Source organism: Solanum verrucosum, unplaced genomic scaffold (genome assembly GCF_900185275.1).
Source record: "Solanum verrucosum unplaced genomic scaffold, falcon-dt-bn FXZP01000007.1, whole genome shotgun sequence".
Classification (NCBI taxonomy): Eukaryota; Viridiplantae; Streptophyta; class Magnoliopsida; order Solanales; family Solanaceae; genus Solanum; species Solanum verrucosum.
Genome location: NW_026020177.1, coordinates 4687397 through 4709871, shown reverse-complemented (window position 1 = coordinate 4709871; position 22475 = coordinate 4687397). Strand labels below are relative to the sequence as shown.

At 39.3% G+C, this 22475-nt stretch overlaps 3 protein-coding genes across 3 annotated transcripts; 1 reads left to right on the top strand and 2 right to left on the bottom strand.

Moving 5' to 3' along the window:
- Nucleotides 1-8896: 8896 nt before the first annotated feature.
- Nucleotides 8897-9517, bottom strand: LOC125829124 (uncharacterized). Its single transcript, XM_049508387.1, has one exon. The coding sequence runs from the start codon at nt 9515-9517 to the stop codon at nt 8897-8899; it is 621 nt and encodes a 206-aa protein (XP_049364344.1).
- A 6-nt stretch (nt 9518-9523) lies between these two features.
- On the bottom strand, nt 9524-10000 carry LOC125829123 (uncharacterized). Its single transcript, XM_049508386.1, has one exon. It carries the CDS (start codon nt 9998-10000, stop codon nt 9524-9526), a length of 477 nt encoding a protein of 158 aa, XP_049364343.1.
- An 8949-nt stretch (nt 10001-18949) lies between these two features.
- On the top strand, nt 18950-21425 carry LOC125829122 (uncharacterized). The gene is made up of 2 exons (XM_049508385.1): nt 18950-18969; nt 21017-21425. The coding sequence occupies exons 1-2, from the start codon at nt 18950-18952 to the stop codon at nt 21423-21425; spliced, it is 429 nt and encodes a 142-aa protein (XP_049364342.1).
- The last annotated feature ends 1050 nt before the right edge of the window (nt 21426-22475 follow it).

Below are 22475 nucleotides of genomic sequence, written 5' to 3'. Positions count from 1 at the left end.
TGCAAGATCCTTCTTTCCTACCCCTACACATGGCTATGCACAATATGATATGGCTATGTACGATATGATATGACTACGTATATTATGTTAAGATTATGTATGATATGTTATGATTATAGTAGTATTGTTGTGTTGAATGAAAGGCTATCCTTATGAACACACTACGAATACGATGTGAAAGGTTTACTCATGTGTTGATGATTCTAAAGTGAAAGGACATTCTCATTTAATGAATCCATGAGCTATTATGATATGTTGGTTTGAGTGCCTAGTGCATTCTCTTATGACCATAAACTTAAGTAAAAGACTTAATATGACTTTTAAAGGGAATTATGCTTAGTGAAAAATGGATATGAAAATGAGATAGAGGCTTTTACGTTTAGCAAGTCCGGCTTCCCTAAGTATGTTGTCTCATGGGATTGAAACCTTTTCTGTTTAGCAAGTCCTGGTTTCTAGTAGCAATCCTCATATCCCATAACTATGTGCCCATATAGGTGTATAGCTAGTGGATCCACCTTTAAGCTATTATGTACATTCTACCATAGGCAAGTAGGACACCTATTTTCGGTATGGGGGGTAGAACACCGGATTCAATGTTGCTCACATTGTCTATGTCGGTTAAGGCTAAATCTCCCTAAATGATAAGAATATGAATTATGATAAGAACATGGGCATGTTCTATGTTTCCTCAAGGGGTTCTACTTAGTTTGAATAGGGGTATGGGGGTTCATTCGTACATTGCACAAGTAGGCTTTGAGAGTGGGCATGATATGTCTCTTTTATGATATGATGATTATGAGTTGAATGTATGCTTTCTATGAATTATGAATATGAACTATGCTTATGACTTCTTAATGAGCTTTACTTAGTGTGAGTGGGGGTTTGAGACTTCACTTATACATTGCACAAGTAGACTTATGAAGGGGTTATGGTGTGAGTTCTTTTATGTTATGAAGACTTATGAATTATGTATGAAAGGTATGTATGAATGTTAAGGTTGACTTCACTTGTTATAATTTATGAACATGTATGACTCCTTACGTATGTATGTTGGTTATGAATAAGGCAAGGTAAGATATGTATGTTGTTGGTGGCCTAAGAGTGGTACTTAATGTAGATAGGATTATGGGATCCTATCTATGCATTGCGCAAGTATATATTAGGGTTGCTTATGTGGTAGTTCTATTGTGGATGAGATGATCTTGGTATGTGACTATGTTTTTGAACTATGTCTTGTGAATATTGGGATATGTACTATGCTTGTGTTGGAGACTACGTTTGTAATGTGATGATATCTTTTATGCTATGATGATTTGTATGTAAGTTGCTTTATGAGATACATTCTCCAACTATTTCAAAGATGATGTTCAAAATGGCCTATAGCGTGGTTTCAAATGAAATGTCCATTTTATGCATGTTTTAAGATTTTTGTGCATGGCTTCCATACTTAGTACTTTTTGTGCTAACCCCATCTTACTTTATTTTCTATAAGTGTAGGATTTGGAGATATTGGATTCCATCCTCGTGGCTAGGTTCATAGTAGATCAAGAAGAAGAAGATTGGTGAGTCCTCATTGTATTCAAGGGCTTGACCATATGTCCTTTTTTGTATTTCTTTTATGTTGTAGAGTTTTGTAAGGGCCGTGTCCCTAAGATTGTATTCAAAGAGTTTTAATTCAAATGTTATAGATGGTTTGAGACATAGTGTATAGACTCTATCATTTTTATAAAAGACTGACTGTAAACAAAAGTTTTAAATTCCGCATTATTTTCCTATGATCTTATGACTATGATTATGCTAAGGGCATGTATGAGGCTCCTTCGTGGTTGAGTACCGTGTTACTTCTAGGGGTAACCCGGGTCGTGACAAACTTGGTATCAGAGCATAATATTTTGGGATAATTTTTGGATGTCTCAAACCACATCTAGTAGAGTCTTGTTCATAAATGTGAAGTGCGCCAAATTTTATGAATAGGAGGCTATGGGATGTTAGGAAAACTTCACTTCTTCATTCTCTAAGTCATGCCATAGATCTATAAGCTCTATCTCTTATCCCTTATCCGATGGTCTTTAGGATGTGTCTATTAGAAGGGTTTATGCTTTAAGGAGTGAGGGTGAAAGGTTGGTTGTGATACCCATTTATTGCCATGTGACTTGGTAGATTTGAGGTAATAGATTATGATATTGTCGTTAGTGGGAATGATGCTTCATTGTTGCCATTATGTTATGAAAGAGGTTTGGAAGAATTTGAGTAGGCCTACTCCTAAGGGGTAGATAGTGTGCCTACCTAGCAAAGTGATTGTGAGGAATGTTTAGTTGTTGGGAGAACCCGACTTAGTCATGATGAGTTTTGAGGTATGTTGATAGATTGATGGAATAGTGGTGCTTGAGTGGTGCCTAGAGATGTTAGGTGAGTAGACTCCTTTAAAGGAAGATAGGAGTGTAATGCTCCATGGTTTAGAATCATTTTGTGTGATGAGTGTGAAGTTTAGTTATAACTTGCTTTGACCTTAGAGTTGAAGGAAGTGATGTTGTAAAGAGTATGTATAGGCTTACCCCCAAGTGGGGGATAATGTACTTATATGGTAAGGTCATTGAGTGTCCTTGATGTTCATGAATTAGGCTTGCTTGATAATCTCACATTAAGAGGTGTAGTGAGTTTGAGGAGTTTAGTCCCTGTTTGGTAGGCATGTGAGACCTTGAGTGGTGTTGGTAAGGTTGCTTGTGAGAGTGAGTGCTTATATGAGAACCTCTCTAATTTTGAAGTACCAATTGGGATCTTAAACCGGCAAGTTAAGAAATAGAAGAATAAGAAAGTGCTTCCATGACAATGTAGAAGAGTGGTATTTAGTAAAGGGTTTTAGTTGAAGGTGTAAGGGCCAATGCGATGTCCCAATATCTGTATGTTCCTTTCTATTCCTCCTCTAACTCAAAGATGATACGTTCACCTTGACTCATTTTATGATTTGGAGTCTTGGATGATATATGTGTCCTATGGTTCCCTTGTCCCTTATAGTTACTCTTGTTAACCTTGGTTGGGTTTGGATGCATGGTTATTAGACCTCTATTAGTTCTAGATCCTGGTAAGGTTATAATGAGCCTTGGTAATTCTTGAGTTTGTTAGAAATGAGTAGTGTTTGAGGGTTTAGTAAAAAGGGGCTTACTCCCAAGGGGGAGATCATGTGCTTGAGTAGCAACACTGATTGAAAGTCCTGATATCCTCATCCTTTTCTTCTATTCCTATTCTATCTTGAGACCAAAAGTTCCTTTTTGGGCTTCTGTTATGTTTTGGACGTCATATGTGCTATGAGTTTTCTTTTTGATTTCCTTATGTTGTGCATGTTCTTGTGAGGATTCATGTTTAACATATATTGAGTTTTCGTGATGTATATGTCCCTCATGTTGAATGACATTTTAGTATAATGATTGCATATTTGGCTTTATGAGGTTAATTGATGAACATGCTTAGTTATAGTTGGATAAAATGACATGTTGGCTCCATATGGTTGTGTTGAGCTTGTTTGAGTTGGAGAAGGTAGTTCCTCCTAAAATGATATGAAATGATGAGTTTTATGCATATTAGGTTGTGGATGTAGTTCCTACTTCCTTGTGATTGCATTGTTTATGTCTTGAGATGAAGTTGATGTTTCCTTCTATGAATTGTGCATCATTTTAATGTTGCATGCATGATGGGCTGCTAGTCTTGAGTCGTTATCCCTTAAAGTGTTTAAGGTGTCATTCGAGGATGAATGTTTCTAAGGGTGGGATAATGTAACGACTTGGAAAATGATAGGTTAAACTAGAGCCTAATCGTGGGGGTTAACGTCAAGAGTTAAGGGGTTTAGTGGTTAAACGTTAAAGTACGTACTAGACCCTGTAGTTTAGAAGACCTTCTAAGGTTTGGTTGAGGTTTCAAGGTCAAGAGCCAAGCCAAAAGGGGGCAAGCCTAAGCCAAAGCCCAAGGCTGCCCCAAGCTTGGCCAAACACTGCCCAAGGACCACGACCACTTTCACGACCAGTGGTCTTGACCACGGTCTGTGAAAGGGCTCGTGAAGGTCCCTTAGTCATGTGTGAGACTTGGCAATGAGGCCTAGCCACTGCCTAGGAACCACGACCTCTACCATGAGTCGTGGTCTTGACAACGGATCGTGGGAGGTCTCGTGGTCTTGCCTTGGCATTGTGAGGGCCAAGGTTGCATAAAACTCCATCTAGCCACTGCCTACCATCACCACGAGGGTTTTCACGACCCGTGGTGGCCACCACGAGTCGTGGTGCCACCCGTGGTTGGCAAGACAGTGTGCTCACAAGGCTGCCCAAGGAAGGCTCTCCTTCACGAGCCACTTCACGGCTCGTAGTGAAGACCACGGACTGTGGGAAGGCTCGTGGGATTACCTTCACCACTTGGGAGCCTTGAAAAGTTGAGGGAGCTACTGGTCAAGGGACCACGGACACCACCACGGGCCGTGGTCCACTTGATGGATCGTCTAGGTGGGCGTGGTCCCTGACGGGGGCTGCCCAAATTAAGGGTTATTAGGTAATTTAATTTTAATTAATTAAGGTGTGGGGTCGTTTTTAATTAGCTTATATCATATATATAAATAGGTTTAAGCCTTAAAACCCTTCATTTATTCCTCTATTCTCCAAAACCCAAATCAAATCAAAAGTTCTTCTCCCTCTCAAATATTTCTCTCTCTAGAATCCCCATTGAAGAACAAAGAAGGAGATCAAGGAAAGGTTGAAGGAAGGAGCTTTTCAATACGAATTTGATAGGATTCTACACCTAAGGTATGGGAGTTCTTCATCCTTGGGAAGCTATCACCCAAGGAGCCATTTCGAAAGCTTTTGACTCAATTCTAGAAAACCCAATTAGCTAGGGTTTCAACTCAACTCCATGGATTCCATTTAAAGTTGCTTTAAAAGGTTTAATTAAGTTGGTTTATGAATGTATGATTGAGTTTACATGATTTTAACTCGAAAACCTTCAAGAATCCATGAGACCCCGAACCTTAGCTATGGTTCTTCTTTACATTATTTGATGGTTTTGCAAGTTGGTCCAATTGATTGGATGTGAGTTAATTATGATGTAATTGCATGATCTAAGTATAATTCTACTTGTATATTTGATTTATTTAAGATTCTAAGGTGAATTGATAAGGCCTAGGGCTACGTCATGAAAGAGGCAAATTGTGGGTTTAGATGTAACCTTTTAAGAATGGTGAACTTCTTGATAAATTGCCTTAGATTAGATCACCTAAACATGAATTGTTTATAAGTAAAGCTTGTAGACCTGAATTAACTTGATTAGGGCTTATATGAATGATCATGTTTGTGTACTATTGGGATTGAGTTTATATGTTCCTATATGACTATAATTGATCAAGAATGAGGCATGTGGTTAGGTTAACTTAAGAATTAGGTATATATGATAATCATGTGAGGCATTGCTTGAGAGTAAGGCTTGTACTATGAAGATGGCTCCTAAGGCTTTAAGGGTAAAAGCTAATATGAACAAGTTAAGAATGATAAGGCTTAAAGAAGAGAGCTATTGTGCATGTTAAATTTTATATGACACTATTGTGGAAGGACCTACCCACATGACCTTCAATATGAGTATATGAGCTTATACATGAAATGAATGAATTACTTGAAGTATGTTTACATCCATGTCTATTGTAGTGAATGTTGGATGTGTTGATTTACATGGTCTATGATCCTTGAATGAATTATATATATGAATTAGGCATGATTGTTATATTATGTACATGCTTATGAACACTTTGAAAGGGTAGTGTCTATGATGATAATGTTGTTGTTGTTGTGTCATTGTAAGGACAATTATACACACACTCCATGCATAAATAAGATTATGAGGTATTTGTGGTGTCAATCGAAAGGCTAGTTCTCATATGCACTTTTAAATACTATTATGCATGAAATATACACGACCATGATGATCTACTTGAAAGGTGGAGGTGTTAATTATTTTCTATATTGTGGTATTGATGCAAGATCCTTCTTTCCTACCCCTACACATGGCTATGCACAATATGATATGGCTATGTACGATATGATATGACTACGTATATTATGTTAAGATTATGTATGATATGTTATGATTATAGTAGTATTGTTGTGTTGAATGAAAGGCTATCCTTATGAACACACTACGAATACGATGTGAAAGGTTTACTCATGTGTTGATGATTCTAAAGTGAAAGGACATTCTCATTTAATGAATCCATGAGCTATTATGATATGTTGGTTTGAGTGCCTAGTGCATTCTCTTATGACCATAAACTTAAGTAAAAGACTTAATATGACTTTTAAAGGGAATTATGCTTAGTGAAAAATGGATATGAAAATGAGATAGAGGCTTTTACGTTTAGCAAGTCCGGCTTCCCTAAGTATGTTGTCTCATGGGATTGAAACCTTTTACGTTTAGCAAGTTCGGGTTCCTAGTGGCAATCCCCATATCCCATAACTATATGCCAACATAGATATATAGCTAGTGGATCCACCTATAAGATATTATGTACGTTCTACCTTAGGCAAGTAGGACACCTCTTTTTGGTGTCGGGGGTAGAACACCGGATCCCATGTAGCTCACATAGTCTATGTTGGTTAAGGCTAAATCTCCCTAAATGATAAGAATATGAATTATGATAAGAACATGGGCATGTTCTATGTTTCCTCAAGGGGTTCTACTTAGTATGAATGAGGGTATGTGACTTCATTTGTACATTGCACAAGTAGGCTTTGAGAGTGGGCATGATATGATGATTATGAGTTGAATGTATGCTTTCTATGAATTATGAATATGAATATGAATTATGCTTATGACTTCTTAATGAGCTTTAATTAGTGTGAGTGGGGGTATGGTACTTCACTTATACATTGCACAAATAGACTTATGAAGGGGTTAGGGTGTGAGTTCTCTTATGTTATGAAGACTTATGAATTATGTATGAAAGGTATGTATGAATGTTAAGGTTGAATTCACTTGTTATAAGTTATGACCATGTATGACTCCTTACCTATGTATGTTGGTTATGAATAAGGCAAGGTAAGATATGTATGTTGTTGGTGGCCTAAGAGTGGTACTTAGTGTAGATAGGATTATGGGATCCTATCTATGCATTGCTCAAGTATAGCTTAGGGCTGCTTATGTGGTAGTTCTATTGTGGATGAGATGATCTTGGTATGTGACTATGTGTATGAACTATGTCTTGTGAAGATTGGGATATGTACTATGTTTGTGTTGGAGACTATGTTTGTAATGTGATGATATCTCTTATGCTATGATGATTTGTATGTAAGTTGCTTTATGAGATGCATTCTCCAACTATTTCAAAGATGATGTTCAAAATGACATATAGGATGGTTTCAAATGAAAGGTCCCTTTTTTTGCATGTTTTAAGGTTTTTGTGCATGGCTTCCATACTTAGTACTTTTTGTGCTAACTCGGTTTTTCTACATTTTCTATAAGTTTAGGCTTTGGAGATATTGGATTCCATCCTCGTGGCTAGGTTCATAGTAGATCAAGAAGAAGAAGATTGGTGAGTCCTCATTATATTTGAGGGCTTGACCATATGTCCTTTTTGTCTTTCTTTTACGTTTTAGAGTTTTGTAATGGCGTGTCCCTTAGATTATATTCAAAGAGTTTTAATTCAAATGTTATAGATGGTTTGAGACATAGTGTATAGACTCTATCATTTTTATAAAAGACTTCGATTGTAACGAAAAGTTTTAAATCCCGCACTATTTTCCTATGATCTTATGACTATGATTATGCTAAGGGCTTGTATGAGACCCCTTCGGGGTCGAGTACGCCGTGTTAATTCTAGGGGGCTACCCCGGGTCGTGACACCTCTCTTGGCCGAACCTAGGCAGAAACTCAGGTGTGCCTCACGCCCCTTGACCCATGGACCGTGAGTGGACTCACGCCCCACCCTGCAGGTCCGTGGGTGGGGTCTGCAACTCTCCATATAGGGGTCTTGACCTATGGTTTGGTTCCATGGGGCGTGGATGGACCTACGCCCAGTATGTCCCATCCGTAGGTCATCAAACATTTGGCAGTTTTGGTTCTTTGGGGCAGCCTTGGGGTTAGACTTTGGGGTCCTCCTCAAGGACCCTTGGTTGGTCCTTGGGGGGTAATACCTTGACGTTTAACCCCTAAACCCCTCAACCTAAGCTCGGGAAACCATTTTACAACATAAAACTCCACCTCAAACTAAACAACTAACTCGTAAGGCTCTAGTTTCACCTACTAGTGTTCCGAGGTGTTACATTATCTCCCCCTTGGGAACATTCGTCCTCGAATGACACTTTAAACACTTTATGGAATTAAAGATTCAAGACTAGCAGCCCATCATGCATGAAACATCATAAACAATGCACAAAACAAGGAGGAAGCATCAACTCCATCTCGAACATGCTCAATGCAACACAAGGAAGTAGGTACTACATCTACAAACTCATTATGCATGAAAACTTCAACATTTCTCATTTCATTGGAGGAATTTCCTTCTCCAACTCAAAGCATGCTCATCATAACATCATGAAGCAATTATGCAATTACTCTCATAAGCACATTTATGCATGTTCAACAATTCACCTCATGAAGCATATAGACAACTTATACTAAATGCACATCAACATGAGAAATAAAAATCATGAAAACTCATTTTCTCATTAAACATGAATTCATCAAGAACATGCATAATATAAGGAGACCATGGAAACACATAATCACAAAAGACTCCAAAACATGAAACAAGCCACAAAGAACTTTTTGTCTTAGACTTGAATAGGAATAGAAAGAAAGAGATAAGGATATCGGAACTCTCAATAACCTTTCCTTCTAAGCATACCATTTCCCCCTTGGGAGTAAACCCATACTAAGGTGAACATGAAAATCTACCAAATAGCATAGGGACCTTAATAAAACATTTACATCTATAAGGAATTATCAACATACCGGTGCTTTCATCCGGAAGGGCTCCTTTGTCCTCTCTAGACCGGAGTGCATAGAAACGACCATAATTTGGAGGAATAGGAACTGTACCATCATAAGAAGCTTGTTTGGCCTCTCTTCCTTTTGCTGAGAGTGTTGGGCATTCTCTCATCTTATGACCTTTCTTTCCACACCCAAAACACCCATCCGTGCCGGCTAGGCACTTACCTAAATGTTGCTTCCCACACTTGGCACATGTAGATCTTTCAAAGGAAGAACCACCTCCATTTCCTCCTTGAGAATTAGGGTTATACACCCCATCCTTGTTGACCATTGGGGAGTCTTGGTTAGATGACCTCCTTTTGAACCTTTGTTGACCTTGTTCTTCAGACCTAGCATTTGAGGAATTCCCATCACCGGTTCTAGCTCTTTTCACCTCCTTATTCATTCGCTTAAGCTTTTGCTCTTCAATTTGTTCGGCATGAACCATAAGACTTGAAATATTCATACTTGGGATAAGCATTTCCAAACGACATTCATCAACTACCAAGTCGGACACTCCCATCACATACTAATTATTCATTCTAGCCCTAGAGTGCGCCACCATGGTTGGAGCATACTTAGGCAATAGGGTAAATTTCAAAGAATACTCTTGCACACCCATGCTACCTTGCCTAAGGTTGATAAATTCTTCCATCTTAACCTCCCATTTCTCACGGGGAAAGAACCTATCAAGGAATGCATTCTTAAACACCTCCCAATCTATGGGACCCGCTCCTACCGGCCTATTGCTCTTCCATTGAGTAAACCAAATTTGAGAAATATCCTTCAATTGGTAAGCGGCTAGCTCCACTTTCTCTATAGAATTCACCCCCATAGCATCAACTACCTTATATAACTCATCCACAAACTCTTGGGGATCCTCTCCCACCTTGGAACCAAGAAACACCGGGGGGTTCATTCTAACAAAATTCCTCAACCTAGAAGCCATAGTACTCACATTAGGGTTCACATAAGTCTCAACACCCCTATTGGCTTGAGCTGTCATAGCTTAGGCTTGAGTAGTTACGGCTTGAGCCATCATTAAAAGAGCTGACCTAACTTCCCCATCTGTCATGGCCGCAGGATCAACTGGAGCTTGATTGCCTTGAGGACCATGGGGAGGAACTCCCTCATTCACAATCTCCTCTTCCATCCTTCTTGCATTCTCCCTTCTTGTATTCATATCCTATAGACAAAAGAGAAAGGTTAGGAAAAGGACTTTATAGAGATAAACTCTATGGCAAAACTCAAAGAGTAATGAAAGAAGTGTAGTTTCCTAACGTTTTATAGCCTCTCATTTATAAATGTGGCGTGCTTCACACTATGAACACCACTGTACTAGACATGGCTTGTGAGACATCATCCTACACCCCAGAAGTAACACGATGTACAAGACTCCGAAGAGACTCATACAAGCCTCATAACATTCATAACATAAGACATAAGAAAAATGGTACATAATTTGAAATCTTATAATCCATACAATCAAAAACTTTATTTAAACACAAACAATGGAAGTCTACTTATCTCACATGGCCATCTCATACAACTTGAATCAAAGATAGGGTCACGACCCTTACAATAGAAAGTCTAAAAGTGTCTAGTACAATGAAAGAAATGAATTAACAATATAGTACTTGTCATGAGGACATACCACAAGCTTTGGAGAGAATCAATCCAAGCTTTGAACTAGATGAATCACCTTAAATGTCGGAACCTACACTTCGTAGAAAAATAGAAGAAATATGGGTTAGCACAATTAATGTACTAAGTATTATAGCCATGCAAAAATCATGCTTAAAAAGGACATTTTGGTTGAAAACCATGCTATATGCCAATTTTGAGAAAACATCATGAACTTTAGTATAAAAGGCATAGGATACAAACATATCATCATATAAGTCATTACAAAAGCTTAAAACAATCACCTAAAGCAATCCTAAGCTATACTTGTGCAATGTAGGAATGACATCCCATACTACTATTCATACTAAGGACCACTTTGAGGCCACCCTAGATGAACTTACCGTTCTTCCTTCTCATATTTAGTCAATAATCATAGATAAGGAACATAAGCATTTCATAAGTCATGACAAAGAAAGTAACTCATAATAACATTTCCAAGTAAGGATATCATCATTACATTAAGCCTTAAAGTAACCATTCTCATTAGCTTCATTATGAGCACATTCATTCATTAGACATTAGGACATTAGAGAAACACACCATAGCCCTCTTAAAGCCTACTCGTGCAATGCATGAATGTCATCTCATACTACCACCCACACTTCATAGAACCGCTTGAGTAACCATAGCATGTAATTCACATGATGTGAATAATCATTAACCGACGTAGACCATGTGAGTAAATCATGGAATCCGGTGTCAATCCCACACTGTAAAGGGTTGGTCTACTTGCCTAAGGTAGGACTGGTAATATTTTAGCTTAGGTGGATCCGCTAGCTAATAACCTATGTGGGTACATAGTTTGGGATAAGAAAGATGTTTATTGAAACCCGGCCTAACATGGGGAGAGCTTCCATCTTACCATATCCACTCAGTGCTAAGCTTACATTCCTATAGAGTAGTTCATTCCTTTGACATTATTACTCATGAGAGGGATGCCATTGGCCTACCGACCCAAGGTACAATATTACACACATGAAAGTGTGCCATGATCCTACCGATTCAAGGTACATTATTAGGATAGCTCATTGAATCCTCATGAAATGGTGCCATAAGCCTACCGATTCAAGGTTCATCCTTATCATTCATGAGAGGGTTCTGTTAGCCTACCGATCCAAGGTACATCATTATAGTAGTTCATAGACTCATCATGCAAGTGCTACCACCATTAGGTCTACTGATTCAAGACAAAGCCTAGAATACTTCATTAATCATTTATGAAAGGGCTGCCACCATTAGGTCTTGCGATTCAATGTTTGTTAAGTCAAGATACATTAGGAACACAAGAAGAGGATTCCCTAAGCCTACCAATTCTAGGTACCTTAATCAAGATCACTTTCATTTACACAAGAAGAGGATGCCCTAAGCATACCAATTCAAGATGTATCATTACCTTGAGGAAACCTTTCACATATATCATAATAATTCATAAGTGTATAATTGAGAATAACCTTTCAATAATAACACAATTGTATTGTAGACAAGATCACATTACTTTCATTGAAATCACAAAGCATTTACATAGCATCATGATTATACATCAATCTTCAATAATTTGCCCTCCAAGGCTGTGAATCAATCTCAACCCAAGCATCTAGAATAATACATTATATAAGGGGAATATCATGATTCAATAACTAAATCAATATAGACATACTCAATTAACATACTTCCATAATCAATCAACCCACATCATCATAAAGTCACAATTTAGTAATTTGGTGGATTCATGGGTTCATGGGGGAAATGCATCATAAATCAACATTAATTCATCAATTCAATCATAATTTGTCAGAAATCCATCATTGAAAACGTTTTGAAGTTGAACCCATGACTTAGATTGAAACCCTAACTTTTGGGGGAAATTGGAAGCTTTGAAATCTTGTTTTGGAGGGACTCTATGGGTGAAAGCTACCCATAGATGAAAACTACCATACTTTGATTGAATATATCCACGAAATTGAGTGAGACAGATGAACTCTTGAGCTCTAAACCTTGATTTCTTCTTCTCCAATGGAAGTTTCTAGAGAGATAATTATTTTGGAGAGGAGGTGGTTTCTATTTTTGGGTTTTGGGAATTATGAGTTGTAAAGGGGTAGTTTATAGTTTAAAAGGTCTTAAATAAGTCTAAATATTCAAATATAAAACGACCCCTAACTTAACTAACCACTCTAGGAATTTACCAAGTTGCCCCTCCCTTGGCCGAACCTAGGCGGAAACTCAGGTATGACTCACACCCCTTGACCCACGGACCATGAGTGGACTCAAGCCCCGTCCTGCAGGTCCGTGGGTGGGGTCTGAAACTCTCCATCTAGGGGTCTTGACCTACGGTTTGGTTCCATGGGGCGTGGATGGACCTATGCCCAGTAGGTTCAATTCGTGGGTTTTGAAACATTTGGTAGTTTTGGTTGTTTGGGGAAGCCTTGGGGTTAAACTTCAGGGTCCTCCTCAAGGACCCTTGGTTGGTCCTTGGGGGGTCGTACCTTAACGTTTAACCCCTAAACCCCTCAACCCCTCAACCTAAGCTCAGGAAACCATTTTACAACATAAAACTCCACATCAAACTAAACAACTCACTTGTAAGGCTCTAGTTTCACCTACTAGTTTTCCGAGGTGTTACACACCATCTCCCCCTTAGGAGAAAACATCAACTCTCTGATGATGGACTGCATCCTTTATTTGAAGCAATATAGGATTATTGTCTTGCTTTTCCTTAACCTACACTACCAATGAAGATTTTGATCCATTCTGAAGTGTTACACCACCATTTGATATGCTCATAAGACGAACTCCTAATAGAGCAAGCCTGTGAACATCCTTTGCTAGTTCCATTCTTTCTTTCTCTACATGTGCCACACTACCCATAGATAGTCTGCTAAGAGCATCTACTACTACATTGGCCTTACCAGGATGGTAATTCATACTCATATCATAATCCTTGAGGAAGTCAAGCTGTCTCCTCTGATAAAGATTCAACTCTTTCTGGGTGAATACATACTGAAAGATCTTATGGTCTGTGAACACCATACAAGTAATGTCTCCAAATCTTAAGTGGAAACACCACTGCTGTTAACTGGAGGTCATGATTCAGATAGTTCTTTTCATGTACTTAAGTTGTCTAGAAGCGTATGCTATAACCTTACCTCGCTGCATCAACAGACAACCTAGGCTAACTCTGAATGCATCACAGTAGATAACATAACCGTCTGAACTGTTTGTTAGATTCAAAAAAAGAGCTTTAGTCAACTGATGAGTCCACAAATTGGACTCATTTAGGGCTATATTTTAATAGAAATTGTGTTCTCAAATGCTTATTTTATCTCAATATCTGATGAAAACCCTTAAGTTTCAGGTATTAGAAGTTTGAAGGAAAGCATGGACACTACGTCGCAAAAAGGATCGAAAAAGCTGTAAAGAACGAAGAAATGAAGGCCTGAGGATCGCTGAGTCCACTTGGCGAGTCGTCGAAGGGTCTTACTTCACTGTTTTTTCCAGTGTGCTGAGCCCTGAAGGAAAGGATCAAGTTGGCGGAAAAAGGGAGCAGTTGGCGAATCGCCGAGAAGTTCCACAAAGCAGTACCATGTCGCCCAATGACCTAAAGCACGATAATGCTGAAGGCTGGTGCAAGACGGCGATGAACTACACCAAAAGGCGAATGATCAAGTTGATCAGCGATTCTGACAAACGACTCTGAATGATCCGCTGCAACACAAATCTGTGAAAACTATAAATACTAGTTAGAGTTGTAGTTTTAAGAGTCGAACAATTATTATAATTTTCATATAGAATAGTACTTTTTGATATTTTTGCTCTAAGTTTGAAAGGGTTTTGAAGATCCAAAGGGTTTCATCTTCAAGATTTGGATTTGGGTCTCTTGGATACTTAAATTTTGATCTGTATCAAGACTTAACTCTTCATACCCAGTTGAATGCGAGCTTAATTTGGTATAAATTTCTATCTCTTATACATGTGTGGCTAAAAACCCTAATTCTTGGGGTGTGATTTAGCGAATATAGGTTAAGATAATTGTTGGGTCTTGCTTGCTGATAGTTTAATCGTAGTTTAATTGTGATTTTGTATAGTAGTTGTAGATGAATTTAATAAATTTGTAGTTGCAAATACAAGTTTATTTATGTGTTTTCGGCTTGCTCGAGAGAGAGGTTGTAAAACTAAAACTACTAAATTGATGGCCGGTGGGAGTTGGTCGACATGAGGTTCAGCTCGAGAGAGCGAATCCTAGTCTCCTTCCCACACACTCAGCTCGAGAGAGTGAGTGGGTTAAGGCGTAGTCTGGTCTTCATGCGGCAAGTGGGTGTCCAAGAGGAACGCATTTGAAACGGGGTAAGTTGCTCGAGAGAGAGCTTATCCCCCTTAAAGTTTAGCCTAGTCACAATTATTCTATGAATCTTCTATCAAAAACATGTACCCAATAATCTAGGTTAACCCGTATTCCCATCACATCCCAAGGATTCCCTCTCATTACTTAGAAATCCTTGTTTAATTTGCTGTATTTACCTTACTTGTGACAAAACCCCCCATTATTAATTGACATTTTTGTGTCCCCCTTTAATTTACAATGTTTTTAATCGTTAATGTCTTTCGCTACGACTAGTTAGTACTACATTTTATTTTTCTATTAATTCTCAAAACCACTCCCTTGGGAACGATCCCAACCCTTGATTGGGTTACTAAACTATTGTACGATCGTAGACAATTGCATCGAAAGTTGTGTCTTGATTACGCAAACATCAAAATGGTACCGCTGCCGAAGAGTGGTGTTATTTGGGAATTCTTAGTTAAATATAATTTCTGTCTTTAATAGTTGTAGTTTTTCTGATTTTATTTTTAGTTTTGTTTTTCTCTAAGTTGTTGTATGTAGAAACCCTGAGCATGGCTGAGGGAAGTGGTTGCAAGTTAGCTGAGGCGAACCCAGCAGTCAAGGGTGACTTCAAGTTAGCTGCACTGGTAACTCAGCTGAACAACTTGGCCACCAAAATCTCAAAGGTGGAAAACCAGTGCAAGAGCCAAAGGAGGAACATACCTCCTTATGAGCGAGAAAGGTCTAGGAGCTATGAAAATAAATGTATCGAGGATACGCTATTAATCATTCTCCAAAAGCTTCACGAGTAAGATAGAATGCTAGAGGCGATGAGGGAAAGCATGGAGGTACTGAATCAGATGAGTGGCTCCCACTCAAGATCAATCAAGTTGATTGAAGACCTCTTGGACCACACATTGCCTCATCTCTACCCAAGCAGTAAATGTGGGTTGCCTAGTGGCATTAGGTCTAACCCCATGGAATAAGTTTGACTGGTAGCTCACGTCGAGCCACGACGTTAAATAAGGCTCTTCTTGGGAGGCAACCCAAGGTTTTAAATGCTTTAGTTTGCTTTTATAAATAATGGTGTGTTGATTTTGTAGGTTAAAATGAAGAATGTGTTGAAAAGTGCAGGTTGGCGAAATAAGGATCGAGTTGGCGAATCGTGGAAATGGTTGGCGATCCCGCTAGTGTCCGCCGTTTGGACCTCTATGTAAACTGGAAGCCCTGTAAAACTTGGCGAGATACTAGACCATTTGGCAAATCATTGATTAAATCAGCGAGCAGTACTAATGTCACCGAATGGACATGAACTGGACGGTTTATAATGGCCAAAAGTCTTAAAATTCAAACTTCTTCACTTTCCCTCACTTTTTAAACTTCAAAACTCACACCAAGGTAGTACTCTTAATCTCCTTGCTTTCAATTAGTATTTTAGTTATTGATTGGTGCTTGGAACTAGGATTTCTTTGCCGCATAACATTTCAATCATATTTCAATCGGCACTGAAGGCTAGTTTCTAAAACCCCAACATTAATTTCAAAAATTTTGTACTCATTCGCAATGATCGTAATGTATTTTTGTGTACTGGGCCTCTCTGATAGGATTATAATGCTTAAATCCCTATTTTAATTTGAAAATCTTGCCCGTATTGTTTGATTGTCAAATGCCCATAATTTTTGTGCTTTTTAATGAATTGGGTTGTGATTGCGTGTCATTAGATCGATTGGGTGAAGTCTGAGTAGTTCACGTTTGCGCTAAATGTCAAAAATTTGCTCAAAGATAGAGCGGTGACACCAATCTTAAGAGCAAATTTGTCAAATGTCCAAATTAGTCAAATCCGGGAGAAATCTGAGTATCCCAGGGTAATGGGTAGTGCGGGTCTTGTTTGAATTTCGTTAGTGCATGCTTTAATTTTATTTTTGGGGTTTGCGGGATTGAATTCGAGAAAGTGGATTGAAAATGGGCATGTTGGGCCATCACCGAATTGCTATAATTTGAAGCCAATCCTTTCGGCGATCCCGAGTTAGCTCGCCAAAGAGGTTTGGCGACTCACCGATCTACTTGGCAAGTCTTCCTGCAGTAGATTGCCTGTGCTTCTATTTTATTTTTTCCTTAACTCTTCCCAATCTTTGTAGATATGGTACGTACAAATAAAAGCATGCCACTCAAGAAAGCAGCAAATGGCATTAATATAAACGAAAGAGGTTCAAATCCTCCAAAGAGAGAAAGAGAAGAAATCCCACCAGGAGATAAAGAAAAAAGAAGAAACATATAGCAAAGAAATGAGTAGCTATAGAGACCCAAGTTGAGTGGTGTGAGCCTAAAGATGATCAACCCTTGATTCACTGATAGAATAGGCTCCGAGATAGACCTCAACCCACACCCACCAGAGTTTCATCAGCTGCAGCTCCTCCTGAATCATATGTAGTGCCAGCTCAGGCACCCCAGTGACTCCTGCACTCCCTATCGTTCCTCCAGCTAGACTGCTGAACAAGTTAAAAGGTGAAGAGGGTACGAACTATCATAGAAGAAAAACTTCTATCTATGGAGGACATAGAAGGGAAATATCTCGATGTTATGGACATCCTCCGCTACCATGAGTTAGTGCAGTTCATAAGACCCCGAGGCCCTTACATTCCTTCCTAGGTTAGGAAATTTTACACAACCTATGGTTAGTTGGTGCCCAAGAACAAGAAGAAGGCAAGTGAGTTTAGACCGGTGAAGTCGGTTATGGTCTGAGGCAAGACGGTTGAGTGCCACAACAAGCATATTAATAGTGTGTTAGGTAGACCACTGCATTTAGTACTTCCTTATGAGGGGTTACCTATTTTTCAGTCCCTATATGATTTTAAGGGTTGGTTAGCTCCGATGATTTCTAACACAACCCCGAGGTGGATGAATGCATGGGCTCTTATTGAGAAGAATGACTTGAACATTGCTGCCAAGTTCTGGTTTGGCTTCATCAGCAGCACTATCATGCTATCCCAGAACGAGTCCATATTGCATCATCCTAAGGTACCTTGCCTTGGTTCTATCATGGCCAGGAGGCGCATTGAATTGGGGCTGTTGATTTCACAAAAGATGGCCATGAGAGCCAAACAGAAGATGATGTCTCTGCCTTTTCCAGTTCTGGTCACTGAGCTGTTCCAGCGAGCTAGAGTACCTCGTTACACTATGAGGGATGTTGAGGTCACCCCGTCTTCCACCACCGATATCTGACGTATTGAGGCCGAGTTCACACGAGAAAAGGTTGACAGAAGGAGAACAACTCCAGTAGACACTTCTCCAGAGGTCAATGTTGACTCATTACGAGCAGAGGCATCTTCGCCTACTCCAACTTTTAAGACTTCAGGTACATCCACCCCTTCCTCTTCTTTGCAAGCCCCAGGTGTTTCATCATCCTCCCAGCCAGCCAGGATTACTCAGGCCATGATCTTGAAGATGGGGCGTTGTAACACCTTGGAAACTAGTAGACCAAACTAGAGCCTCAAGCTAGGGTTCTAAGGTTTGATGTATGTGAAATAGAGTTGTAAATGAGACTTTCCGTACTTTGAATGAGGGTCTTAGTAGTTGAATTTCAAGATACATATTAGACCCCATAGTTTAGAAGACTATCTATGGAATGGTATATGGTTGCAAGGGCCTAAGCTAACAAGGTAGAGTGAAAGATAACTTATTCTCTTAGGTGACTAGTTGGCTATTGGGCAGCTTGATCACCCAAGTCACTTGGCGATGCGCCAAAGGGCACCTAAGGTTGCCTAGTGGGCTGTCCCTTTACCCTTGGTTCTGGAACAAAGGGCAAGCTAAGTCATAGCTCACCAACCTACTTGGCATATCGCCCATTGGCTCCCAAGATCGCCTAGTGAAGCTGCCCCATTATTGAGCTTGCTAGAAATTTGGGCGAGCCAAGGGTCCACTTGGCGAGTCGTCTAGTGCCCTTGGCGAGCCATGGGGGTGCAAAAGGCAATGTAAGATGTGAAGCCTAGTAATTTTTAAGTTAAAAACGTTTAGGGTCCTTAGTCTTTACCAAAGTTGACCCTACATTATTCTATTCCTTTCCTAGCAACTATATAAGCTTATTAGACCTATGTTTACCTCATTTGCTAGAGTTATCACCATGAATAGAACTAATCTAAGAATGGGAATATGAAATCATGAATTGAACTAGACTTATGCATGTATGATAGAATATGAATTGAATGATTAAAATTGGGACTCTATGATGAATTATGCTTAGAATTGTCTATGATTAAGGGTTGTGATTAAATATGGCTTGTGACCTAGACTAGTATGATGGTTATAGAGTGAAGTTTGAATGTAGGGCTTGAAGTCATAATGTTGATCACTAGGTAAGTTTAATATGAGGAGATAGCTTGCATATATAGAATGTGAAAGGTATTCTCACAAAAAATGATTCTAGATTGAAAGGCTAATTACCTAAAATGAATCATGCTTGTTAGAATAGAATAGCTTGAAGTTGAGCCTTATGATTCCTTCATGTATTGTTGAATTATGTAGCTTGGGATGGTAGATCTCATGGTAGCTTGGGATTGAGGAATTAAGCTCTCCTAAGGTTAGCTTGAATTAGCATTGGTAGGATGCTTTTCATGGTAGCCTAGAATTGAGGATATATACTCTCCTTTGGGTAGCTGAACTAGCATTGTTAGAATGCCTTCATGGTAGCTTGACTTGGTTAGGCCAAGACCATTTCGTGGTAGCTTAGGATTGAGACACCACACTCTCCTAAGGATAACTTAGGGTTGAGGGTTCATACTCCCCTAAGGATAGCTTGCATCCTATTGAATGATAGCATGGTAGCTAGGTTGGTATACTTGTATCCTGCCTAGGATAGCTTTGATTGCATGGTAAGGTGTTTTTCATAGTAGATAGGTCTAGCATGGTAGTATGCTATTCTTTGATAGTTTAGAATGATGAATAATAAGCATTGAGTAAGCTAGCCTAAATGAGTACTTAGTGTGAGTGGTATTATGAGATGCCACTCATACATGGCACAAGTATGACTTGTAGCTACTTATGAAGTGTCCTCTTATGTAATGTATGCCTAGCTTGGATTGTTGCTATAGTTGCCTTCCATGATATGATTGACTTAAGTTGATAATTCCTTGTCAATATGAAGTAGGTCTATAGTGACACCTAGAGATGGTAAATATGAATAGGGTGACTTCAAGATAAGCTTAGCGTGTGTGGTATTGTGGGATGCCCCACATGCATTGCACAAGTGTGCCTTGACGTTACTTAGGAGTATAGTGCTGTTATGACATGAAAACCTAGGTCTTGACTATAAAGGTGGACTATGACCAAGAATAACCAAAGAGAGGTACTTAGCTTTGATAGTATTATGGGATGCTATCTATGCCTTGCACAAGTATGGTTGGAGGTGGCTTGTGAAGTAGTTCTCTTGAATATGAAAGACTAATGATTGAAGTATGAAATTATGAATGTCTTATGTTGACTTGTTATGGTATGATGCTTATGTTGGAGTTTAAGTTATGACTATGCTATTATCTCTTATGCTTATGCCTTATGTTGACTAACCATTTTGAGATGTTTTATGTTGGTATGTTAGCTTTCATACTTGGTACATTTTGTACTAATGCATATTGCCTACATTCTAATCAAATGTAGAGTGTTGGAGTTTGAGTTGCTTTGGAGGCTAGGTTTCTAAGGCGTTTGAAGTCTTGAAGAATTGATGAGTCCTCATAGATTCGAGGACAAACCCACTATGTTCCTTTTATGTCATTTCCTATGTTTTAGACTTATTATGGGTTGCTTCCCAAGACTTTTATTCATGTTATTCATAGATGGTTTTGAGACAGACTTAGGAAAGACTTCCGCTTTTATGAAATGTTTTCGATTGAATGTTTTAAAGAAAGTTTTAAATTTCCCCTACTTTTCTATGATGGTATGTTATGATGACGCTAAGGGCTTGTATTAGACCCCTTTGGGGTCGAGTATGCCGTTTTACGTCTAGAGGGCACCTCTGGGTTGTGACAGGTGTTTAGCCCAATCAACTGATACACGAGTGGCCCGACTCGAGAGGTCCATTCCAGGGATGATCGAGAGTGCCATACTTGCTACACTCACCCTGCTTCAGACTTTTGTTGATGCTTTGATGGTGAGAATCACAACTTGTGAAAACAGACAGGGAAAGTCTTCTGAGGTTTCAGCTTTAAAAGCCGAAGTAGCAGATCTGAGGAAGGATGTAGACTATCTAAAGACTATTGACTTCGGTTCATTAATAGAAAGGGAAGACGACCTGGACGTGCCTGAGACCTCGGGGATCCCTCTGGCTACCACCAGATATGTGCAGAGGGGTGGCACAACAGATGATGATTCAGATGTAGGGACAGATGAGGAGCTACTAGCAACACCTGAGGAGGAGATTGTAGAGAGTCGAGAATAAAGCCTATTCGGAGATTTGTCAGATCTTGTGGGGATAGTTCTGCAGCCAGCGATCTAGACACCTCTGACTGATACGTCCACAACAACTCCTAGCAGACCTGGCACTGCTATTCCTCTTGAGGCTATTGCGGGCACTGATGCCCATATTCAGATTGCTACATCGGGCACTAAGACCCCGACAGATGGAGAGACTGCATAGACATGACTTTTCCTTACCTCCCTCTCTCTCTTATATGCTTTTACTTTTGGATACTTTTATTTGCATTTGAGGACAAATGTTTTTGTTTGTGGTGGGGTGAGGCCCACACCTTTGTGTGCTACTTTTGTTTGTGTTTCGTGTATATATTTGGGCTGTTCTGTTTTAAAATTGTGTTAATACTACTTTTATGTGAATGTTTGAGCTTGTGGCTTCTTTTATTTTAAACTGCAAAATGATTTTGACCCTTCCAATTTTTTTTGAATTTTTCACACATTTTTGCCACCCTTTATATGCTCGTGTGTTGAATGCGGATGTTCCTTGGCAAATTTGCGTCTCGGTTTTGATCAATACCAATGACTTGAATAGTGCTTACAATCGAACGACATGAATGTAAGGCTATGATGAGGCCAAATGAAGTTGCATAGACAATATGTGAACTCTTTACATCTCGTTGTGATTAGCCATTTATCAAATCGATTCTCTTGTGATGACCGTTGCACACTAGCAAAAGTGTGGAGTCTTGTTTGACTTAAGTGTCGATGCCTTGTGTGATAAGCTTACCTAGAACCATGCATGACAACACCTAGAATTTACCCTATTGGTCCGGTTGACTAAGTAAGAATTTATCGTGATATGATCTTAGGAAGCTTTGAAGAGTGTGAACTAATTTGACATATACCTCTTTTGTGACGTACATTGTGAGCGTGTGTTCTCTCTTGAATACCCTTTGAGCCTTACCCTTCTTTGGAAGAAACTTGATGAAAACTAGACCTTTCTTAATCCATTACCTATAATCCTCTTGAATTGTGGTTAATTGAATAGCCAACGTAGGCCAAAAGCCTAAGTTGGGGG